This window comes from Lissotriton helveticus, chromosome 9, assembly GCF_964261635.1.
Source record: "Lissotriton helveticus chromosome 9, aLisHel1.1, whole genome shotgun sequence".
Taxonomy (NCBI): domain Eukaryota; kingdom Metazoa; phylum Chordata; class Amphibia; order Caudata; family Salamandridae; genus Lissotriton; species Lissotriton helveticus.
This window is the reverse complement of record NC_136070.1, coordinates 649,641,531-649,652,285: the sequence shown is the minus strand read 5'-3', so window position 1 is coordinate 649,652,285 and position 10,755 is coordinate 649,641,531. Positions and strand designations below refer to the sequence as shown.

At 42.2% G+C, this 10,755-nt stretch overlaps 1 protein-coding gene across 1 annotated transcript in view; it reads left to right on the top strand.

Annotated features, from left to right (window-relative positions):
• The first annotated feature begins 1,862 nt into the window (after window positions 1–1,862).
• LOC144782903 (sodium/calcium exchanger 1-like) overlaps window positions 1,863–10,755 on the top strand; it is a 369,404-nt gene continuing 360,511 nt past the window's right edge. The window contains exon 1 of the mRNA XM_078662150.1: window positions 1,863–3,622. Within this exon, the coding sequence (XP_078518276.1) occupies window positions 1,863–3,622 (1,760 nt within the window). The remainder of the gene's footprint in view (window positions 3,623–10,755) is intronic.

Genomic DNA, 10,755 nt, shown 5'->3' with positions numbered 1-10,755 from the left:
TCACACACTGACAGTAAAACCAGAGGAGAACAGTGATATACTCATTACCACACTGAGATACCACATAAGACCGTCCTGACACATAATTCGTAGGTCTGTCTGTAGCTACAACCGCTACGGCTTGTGAGCACGGCCATCATGAATACAGGTAAACATAAGTCTGGAAAGCTGGTGACAGCATGCAGGTTCCAGGGAATTAATATAATTTCATATACTCCAAAACACTGCAAAACTTCATTGGGATTTTTACTAATTTTGGACTTCAGCATCTCTAATCTTACAGGGTGACAGTTGTCCTTATGTCTGAAACGTTACTTACCTTTAACTAGTGGTTTTAGAATGAGTTCCAAATTCGGAGTTTAGGGCAAGCATATCCAACACAAGTCCATGATGACTTCTTTCATATTTGAATTAATCTTAAAAGGAACCATTTGCCGAGACAGTAGTTGTCCTGTAACAACAGGTCGGGTCCAGGCCAGACTGGCAATAGCTGGCACTGGGCCACCAGGGTGGGGGCTGGTTTTGGCGGCCCGTTTTTGTTACCCGGGCCGGCAATTTCGGCTACCTATAACAAAATCGTCCGAAACAGGCCCTAGCAAACAGCTCTTCTGCACCCCCCGTGGGGGCCGGCTGAGCAATTTGCCAGGGCCGGTTTCGGTTCCCAGTCCGGCCCTGGTCAGGTCCTCGTAGCCCAGTGCTTACTGCGATTCGAATTAGTTTGCTGCGGCAGTGATATTTTGCTATTTTGTAATTTTAAAACACAATAAATTAATACTAACTGGGAAAAATTTCCAGTCATTGGTGTTTAACACATGAATGCAGCAATCAACTGCCTAATGGTTACCAGTTAACATTTGCAAAAGGCCTGCAAATACGCATTTTTGATGAAATCTGCAAATTGTGCAGTAGATCTTGGATCATGTCACATGTGGCAAATCTATAATTATGTGGCAAACGGCTTGGCTGCAGAATTGCATAATTCTTTTGGATTACGTTTTTTGGTCCAAGTTTAGAGTAATCCATATTTGTTAAGTGTGAACATATTACCCCTTAAGGTTTCAAGGCGCTGCGGGCCGTTGGGGAGATAAAGTGAGCAATTGCCCAGAGTCACATGAGGCTGAGCTGCCGCCGGCGATCGAACCGTGAGCCCCCTTCTCCAGAATCAGCCACTCTGGCCGCTGTGCCTCACCTCTCTGAGAATCCCTATCTTGAAACTGAGAGGTATCTAATGACAAGTGAGCAAGTAAAACAACACCTTGAGTCGAATATACAATGTTACATTGCGGTGTGAACACCGCGATACCTTTACAACGCAGGCATTACAACGCAAGTCGTTACAATCACTTGCACTGGAGGGCGCTGGATTTAGGATTAGTATGATTTACTATTCCAACTCCAGCCTACGTTACAGTAGAAAAGGTGTTGAAATAGTAAATCATACTATTCCTTAGCTTAGAGAGCCATCCAGCGCAAGTCACTGTAATGACTTGCGTTGTAATGGCCGCTTTGTGAAGGTATTGCGGTGTGAACACCGCGATATAACCAATATTTCCCCCTTGAAAAGACTTAGAAATAATTTTCATATTTTACATCAGAGCTTTAATGAAATTCTTTCCTGGATTTGACTTGACCATTGTCTGCCAGACAAGACTTAAATGTAAAAGCGAGGCAATGAAAATCTCATCACTGTTTTCTGAACCTAACATCACCATTATAATCTGACATTGGTCAAGTCAAGTGTCGACTAGTGTTACCTAACTGGAGTTAGCTTGAGGAATATATTTACATGGTGTAGTTATGTCATGCAAACATCTAATCAGTCTTTTCACTAGAATGTTTTTGCTCTTTTCTTTCAGGCAACAATGGCGTGGCTCTCCTACCGCTCCGCATTCTGGCATCCTGCTGCTCTGCTTTTCCTAGTCTTCTTTCATGTTCATGTGGCTAAGATGGAGGCTGTGGAGGGTGTGGATGGGATAAACTCAACAGCATCCTCCTGTGAAGAGGCGACCGAGTGCCAAGAGGGGGTGATCCTTCCCATGTGGCTACCTCAGAACCCATCTGTGGGGGATAAAGTGGCTCGGGCCATTGTGTACTTTGTGGCCTTGATCTACATGTTCCTGGGAATGTCCATCATTGCTGACCGATTTATGGCCTCCATTGAGGTCATCACTTCTCAGGAGAAGGAGATCACCATCAAGAAACCCAATGGTGAAACCAGCACGACCACCATTCGAATATGGAATGAGACAGTATCCAACCTAACACTGATGGCACTAGGCTCCTCTGCGCCAGAGATTCTCTTATCTATCATCGAAATAGTGGGGCACAATTTTGAAGCAGGGGATATGGGTCCTAGTACCATCGTGGGAAGTGCTGCTTTCAACATGTTTGTTATCATCGCCATTTGTGTATATGTGGTCCCTGAAGGTGAGACCCGAAAAATCAAGCATCTAAGAGTCTTTTTTGTGACTGCATCCTGGAGCATCTTCGCTTATATCTGGCTTTATCTGATCTTGGCGTTTTTTTCTCCTGGAGAAGTTGAGGTATGGGAGGGCCTCCTGACATTCCTTTTCTTTCCCATCTGTGTGGTGCAGTCCTGGATCGCTGACCGACGACTCCTCATCTACAAATATGTCCACAAGAAATATCGGGCAGACAAGCACAGAGGTCTTATAATCGAGACACAGGTTGAGGGCCAGTATCCCAAGATGGACATTGAAATGGATAACTCCCACAAGGAGGCCCTTGATGGAATGCTTACTATCCCAGAAGAAAGCAAAGATCAAGAAGATGAGGCCAGGAGAGATATGGCTCGGAACTTCAAGGACATGAAACAGAAGTATCCTGAGAAAGACATGGAGCAACTTATAGAAATGGCTAACTATCAAGTTTTAGTTCAGCAGCAGAAGAGCCGTGCTTTCTACCGCATTCAAGCCACCCGCATGATGATTGGAGCAGGGAATATCCTAAAGAAGCATGCTGCTGACCAAGCTCGTAAAGCCATCAGTATGCAAGAGGTCCGCCCAGATGAGGATGACCGGGTCACCAAAGTCTTCTTTGAGCCATCTCAATATCAGTGCTTTGAGAACTGTGGTTCACTGGTGATTTCCATCGTCCGCAAAGGTGGTGATCTCAACAACACGGTCAAAGTAAACTACAAAACAGAGGATGGTACGGCTAATGCTGGCTCAGATTACGAGTTTGCAGAGGGCACCCTGGTCTTTAAGGCAGGTGAAACCCAGAAGGATATCACAATTGGCATCATTGATGATGATATCTTTGAAGAGGATGAGTACTTCTATGTCCATTTGAGCAATGTAAGGGTCCTATGGGTTGACCATGGCCTGGACCCTAGTGAGGCTCCACCTAAGGCTTGCTTGGGAACTGCCAAGACTGCAACTGTCACGATCTTTGACGATGACCATGCTGGCATCTTTACATTTGAGAAGGAGTCAACACATGTCAGTGAGAGTATCGGAGTCATGAGGGTCAAGGTGCTGAGGACATCAGGTGCTCGAGGGAGAGTGGCCATACCCTTCAAGACCATTGAAGGTACCGCGAAGGCAGGAGAGGACTACCAAGAGTTGATGGGGAAGATTGAATTCCAGAATGATGAGACAATGTGAGTAATTGGAGATCAATTTTCTTATTTGAATGAGTTCAGGGCAAACAATGTTGCATGTTTCCTTAGACTTTGATGCATGGCCTAGGGAGCAATGTAAAGTGAATGCCTCCAAAACCCAACCAAGTTGTTGAAGTAAATGCAGGGTAAACAACACATACAGAAGGACTCAAATGAGCGGATGTGAGACTGTTCTGTTACTGCGTCCAATTGATTTAGTGCCTATGGCGAGGTCTTACCCCATAAGCAGGAAACGTTGTTGAGCCTGACTAAGATCTCTACAAGGGCAAAATATACACAGCAGAGAGGTGGTTTGTCAGAAGGATGTTTGTAATAAGGAGACCCACTGAAATTAGTTTGTGGGTAGAAACGTTGACACTGGAGTGGGGATCATCTAATATGAAATAGTTTCTATTCCTGAACAGTATTTATGCTGTACTGAAAATGTTAAATTGTGTATTCCCAAAATGGATCTATGTATCATATTTTAATTGTCTCAGCATTACACTTATGAGCACTGCGCCTTCTGTACTTTATCGATTAATTTTCTACCACCTTTTTGGAAGAATATTAAATTGTGATTTTTGTAGATGACTACGTTTGGAAAGAATTTCAATCTCATGGGTAATCTTGATTGAGACCCATGGAACCACTTGTTATATGTTTCAGTATATCCAGGTTCCGTTATTTGGGGAGACTGAGGTTTGGTCTTGGGAATTTTTCTATAAACATGAATCAAACCGCATGGCATAAGCAATTTGTGTTGATGTGCTGAGAGATATATGCTATTTATTACCAATTTTGGGTGAGGGGCATTATGATTGACATGAGGGCCACTTCCCATGAAGGCATGGCTTCTCTGTACTCTCATCAATGGTAATAAATTGCATATTACACTCTGCACATCGGCATATATTTGGTGTACGTGTGAATAATTAAAAAACGTTAATGTATCAAGTCAAATAACTTTATTCGATTCATTTGAATCATAAAAGTTAAACATACATACATATAAAAATTAAGCATTCATAAGAGGACTTATACAAAGATTAAACACAGAATACATATATTGACTCAAGGTTTAAAAATCTAAAACAATGTACAATTTGTCTAACTTAAAAAACACCTCCTCCTCCATGGCTCTTGCTCCCCCAGCACAAGTTCTATGTTAAAAAAATCAGAACATCCTATCATTCTTAATATCAAATATATTGCAAAATCACGTAAAACTTTATTTTCTTTTACAATTCATACCGTTTCCTAATTGATAAAGCAACTCTAAAGAAGGTAAGCACATCACTACAAATAGCAGCAGTAGGTAAGAATCGTAAGTAACTAAATCCCTCCTGATAAAAACACGGACGGATTTCCTTCAAAACTGGCTTAATAAAATGTGCCCTCGGATCTTCGTAAAGTATACAGAAAAACATAAAGTGCATAGAGCTCTGTTGGGCTGAATTATTACAAGGACAAGGAGTCAGTCTCTCACACCAACTTGCCTGTTTGGGAAAAGCCACAAAAAAGTGCAATGTGCGAAGACAAAATCTGGTCATGAGGAAACGCGATTGTACATGCATAGTAAAAGACAAATAAAATTGCCGATGGCTTGGGGATCCATCTACACTATTTAATGTTCCACGATCCCGATTAGACGTACTTAATTCAGCATAATATGCGTTTTTTATAATCAATTTCATGTTCGGTTGAATACAATCGAGCTTATCATAATAGTGCCCCAAGCCAAACTTGTTAATAGTATCTTTAACGTAATGAAGCCAAGGGATAGCCAGAGCCTTGTCAAGGTGCATACAGTCTCTAAGAATACTCCTAGAGAATAATAAGTCCTCTGAGGTCCAAATTTTTCCCCATAGGATCAATGGTGCAATATTATTCTATCTTCCACAAAATCCAGCCCCATCAGCAATCAATCATCAATAATCTTTTTTTTTTTTTTTTTTTTTTTGACAGTTCCATTTTCAGGGAAAACATGGCGGCAGTCGGCTGACTGCGGCAGTGCTCCGCTCCGTCTCGCCTTTAGATGCCTAGCTGTTAGCGGTTAGCTGAAGGAAAACTCGCCGTCACTAGTAGCTTGTGGGATTATTACCCGGCTATTTTCAGGCTTTTGCAAAACTTAAAACGCCTATTGGCGTTGAAATTACCTGAGATCGATGTGCCGAGTTCTTGGCGTTTCCTGCAGCGTTTCCTGCCGCGATCAGGAGGGAGGGTGTGGCAGCCTAAGCAGCCTCGGCAGCTCCAGCCCCAACCCCAGCGGCCAGGTAGAAGAACGCGGAAGTAAACACCCTTCGGATGGAGTGTTCACATCGGCATTGCTGCAACCGTGGAGGCAAGCTGCTTTGGGGCTCCGCAAGGTGAAACGGGCACAGAGCCTTCTCGGCGTTGGTTGCACCATACATGCCAACGGAGCCTTTGCTACTTGTGACCTGAAATTGGACCCAGTAGTTCAGCAAAAAAAATACGAGATTTTTCTTCCCTGCACGCAAGCATTACACCAAAGGGCAGGACCTTTGAGTCTTCTGTTTCCTCTGAGTCTTCTGTAACTCCTACTGTAAGTACAATAAAAAGTGTGAATGTGGTGATTAACTACAGAGCATATAGCGTGTCCCTTAGCCAAACTCAGGCACACATGAGTGCTTCAGAATCCGTTAGGAAATTAAGGGGAAAGAGCGTAGTAAAAGATTTAGCGGGGGTTAGTGTATCTCGGAAAAAGAGAGCGAAAGGCACATTTCAAGACATTAAGGAAGAGACTTGGAAAAAACTTTCTCAATCAGGAAAAAGTCCGCAACCAGATCAGGAAACATCCTCATACCTCTCGATTGAAGTGAAAGCTAAAAGGGGAAGGAAACGTTCAAAAGCGAATCCCTCTACAGCTCTTGGCCCTAGAGTTACCCCTTCTTTGCGCTCATATTTCAAGGCGATCCCTCAAATTCTGAACCTTGGAAAAGAACAAGTCCAATCTAGCGACAGCATTTCCAAACTCGGAACTGAGATCATGGAAACCATAGAGATAGATGAAAATCAAACTGCTAATATTGATCTGTCCCACATAACACTGCTAGAGGAGAGTACACCAAGCACACTGAGAGAGTCCGAGGCAGAGAGCTCAGCCCTTTCAATCTTAGCACTCCAAGCCACAGTAGACGATGGAACTTTGAAGACAGGGGACGTATTGTCACCACCCATCTCTTCAGCAGATGGAAGGAATGCTCTCGAGATCGAGAACCCTAATACCAACATCGAAGATAATTTTGAAGCCGGTATATTATCTGAAACCCCTCTAAGAACTCCTCAAGAATCAAGTGATGCGGCTGTTTCTAGTGCAGATACAATATCAGTTGCCTCAGTACAAATAATGTTTGCGGCTTTGTCATCAGAAATTAAACAAGGCTTCACTGAGTCAGCCTCTAATCAGAAAGAGATAAGGAGTTTTTGCGAGTCTCTTGATGAGAGACTAGGTAACTTGACATTAAGAACTCAAGCCTTAGAAGAGACGGTGGGCCAAATATCAATGAGAGCTGAAGGCACCACTGATGATATTGTAAAACTAAGGAAAGAAGATCAAGCCCTCTCAGAAAGAATGGAGATTTTAGAGAACAATGCAAGACGGAATAACATACGCATATTGAATATTCCTGAGGGGAGTGAAGGTGCGGATATTAAGAGCTACATAATTACTCTTTTGAAAGAAACTCTAAATCTCTCGCAATCTCTTGAGGAGCTAGCAGCGGATATTCAGCGCATACACCGGGATCCTTTTAGACGCAATATCCAGCGGACCAAGCCGAGGAAAATCCTTGTAAACTTCCTTACCTACTCACTAAAAGAACATATCTTGAACCAGGCTCTTAAGTTTAAGTCGCAAACATATAAAGACTATAATTTTCAGATCCGCTCAGATTTGTCCCGCTTCACCTTGGACAAACAATGGGAGCTCGGACAAAGGATGGACGCTTTTCGTAAGCTTGGAGCTACAGTACAAATGGGGTTTCCGGCATCTCTTAAAATCATGTTAGACAACAAAATGCACAACATCAGATCAGTACAAGCTGCAGATGACCTCCTGTTAGCCTTTGGCAATAAGAAGCAAAGGGAGTGATACCAAGATTTGTTGAAAACTACCACTATCATAACTAGATGAATCAAAGAACGTTATTGGCCCTTTAATTTTAGAACGCCATGTAGCTCTGTGGATGTTTTGTGGAGGTGGAGGTGTCAGTGAATATTAATATTAATATTAATATGGTTAATATGGTTACAAAATACAACCTCGAAGAGAGAAAAAAAAAAAACTTAAAGTGAATAAAAGGGTAAAAAGGAAAAAAAAAGTGGGAAAGAAGTGGGAAAGAAGGGATAAAGGGAAAGATAAAGGAGAAAAGAGGGGAAAAAAAAAATCACAAACTAAATAAAACACAAACACTCAATTAATATAGCCATGTAACGGCGAGACACTTTGTAGATATTAAAGGCACGAGGTGACGAGACGGGGAAGAGCTAGGGGCACTTACTTCCGGAAGTTTTTCCGGTTGGTGAGTACGGGGTTTTCCCAGGGTGGGCATGGGGGGGTAGGGGAGCAAAATCACATCTTTAGTAAAGAGCTCCAATCCTTTTATGTATATAGTTTCTTCAACACAATGGTCTCTTCTCATCTTAAGATATATTGTAATAATTTGTTTGAATTGTTTATTTTCTTCTTATCACAGCCAGCCCTGACAAACACCTTAATTGTACAATCTAATGAGTAATTTAAAAATGTTGTCCTGGAACGTTAATGGTCTCCGCACCAAACCACGAGCCAATAAAATTATGCAATATCTTCGAGATACTGATGCGGGAATCATTATCCTCCAGGAGACTCACTTAATCGAGAGTGAGATACGCGACTTGGTCCGTAGGAATAGATGGATAGAGTCATCCATCTCAACAACACAAGGTTCTAACACACGGGGGGTCTCGATCTTTTTCAAAAAATCTGTCATATTTAAAATTAAACAGCAGAAAGTAGATACCGGAGGGAGATGGGCTATCGCTGCAATAGAATTAGGAGACACCAAGTTAACACTTGTGGGATATTATGGCCCTAACATTGATGACCCTTCAACACTGGAAACTCTATTTAGTCACTTGCTTAGTTTCCCAGATCCAGTGATTATTGCGGGGGATTTTAACATAACCTTGAATCCACTCTTAGATAAATCCCCTAACAGTAGGCAGAAAAGCACTTCCAAATCTAGAAACTGTCTGCTAGGCTTGATGCATCAATATGACTATATAGATATTTGGCGGTTTAAAGAGGGTCAAAGGCAAGCATTTTCATTTAGAAATTGGAAATATAGACACAGGTCTAGAATCGATTTCATTCTCACAAGTAGAGCTTTAGCTGAAAATATTATCTTAACACAATACACTCCAATACATCTCTCCGACCACTCCGCAGTTGAATTAGTACTAAAACTCGCTACGAACCCTCCTACTAGAATATGGTCCTTCGACAGATCCCTTCTCTCCTCAACAGAGGATATTGTATTTTTACAATCTGAAACAAGCCACTTTTTTAATTCCAATAAGGATACAGCCCCCATAGGGATAATTTGGGACGCGTTCAAGTGTACTCTTAGAGGTCTTATTAAAAATAAAGTAGCCTACCGTAGTAGACAATACACAGACGAAGTCACCTCCATCGAAAGAAATATTTTGATAGTACAAAACGACATAGATAACATCGATCCCATAGAAAATATAACCCTTGCTGTTAAACAAGCAGAATTAAACAGGTTGAAACTTTCATTATCAGCAATTCTGGAGAGGCGGGTTATGCAGAGATGGGAGGCAAGTAAACTCTCACATTTCCAATATGGGGAGGGGGCAGGTAAGCTACTTGCCTGGAAAATAAAATCTGATCGGGCGCGCAATAACATCTGCTCGGTCACATCAGCGGAAGGGACCTTCTCTAGGGATGAGGAAATCAGAACAGTTTTCAGGAATTTCTTTGAAACCATATACCAAGACGATCTCAGGCCCAATCACTGTGACATAATTAAGTGGCTGGAGGGCATATCTCTTCCGTCCTTAACAACAGAACAGTCTCGCTACTTGGACAGTGAAATTACTATAGTGGAGGTGGAGGAGGCCATAAAGAAGTTAAAGAGTGGGAAGGCGGTTGGCACAGATGGGATGCCTAGCGAGATTTATAAAAAACTTATCTCGGAGGTTTCACCAGTGTTGGCCACTCTGTTTAACCAAATTCTTAAAGAGGGCGAAACACCACCGGAGTCATGGAATAATGCCACTATAACTCTAATTCTGAAACCCGGTAAACCTGTCTCTGACTGTAGCTCATACAGGCCCATTTCTATACTAAATGCCGATTATAAATTTTTTACATCTATTCTGGCTAATCGGCTAGGTGTGGTAGCTTCGGATATTATAGCTCCGAACCAAAAGGGTTTCATAAAAGGGAGACAGCTTTGCGAGCTCACATACGAATTGATTGGCTCAATGGACATTGCTATAAAGGAGGAAATTCCACTGATTATTCTTACTCTGGACGCCACCAAGGCCTTCGATAGGGTGAATTGGCTGTACCTATCGGAGGCCTTGAAGAGGTTCGGCATTGGGGATAGATTTCGGAGGACAGTAGAGCTTTTATATCGTAATCCTTCTGCTTCACTGCTAATTAATGGAGGTTTGACAGAGCCCTTTAAGATCATGAGAGGAACTAGACAGGGTTGCCCCCTGTCCCCCCTTCTTTTCGACATATATATAGAGCCATTTGCTCAGACTCTTAGGGATAACACACTCATCAAACCTTTTGTTTATGGTGGCTGGGATAAGAAGGTGGCACTTTATGCAGACGATATTATGATTTTTTCCACAGACTATGAAGAGGCATACCCAGAAATAATTGAACAGGCCCTTACATTTGGGAAAGTGTCCGGGTATGAAATTAACGCCCTCAAGACTGAGTCAATGTCTTGGAATTGTAATAGAACTAATAATAACGGTACATTCAAAAGCCAAATCCGGTATTTGGGGGTGAATATAGTTAAGGATATCAACGTAATTGCTTCTCTTAACTTTAATAAAGTAGCTGCAGAGTGCCGGAAACTCATGAGAGA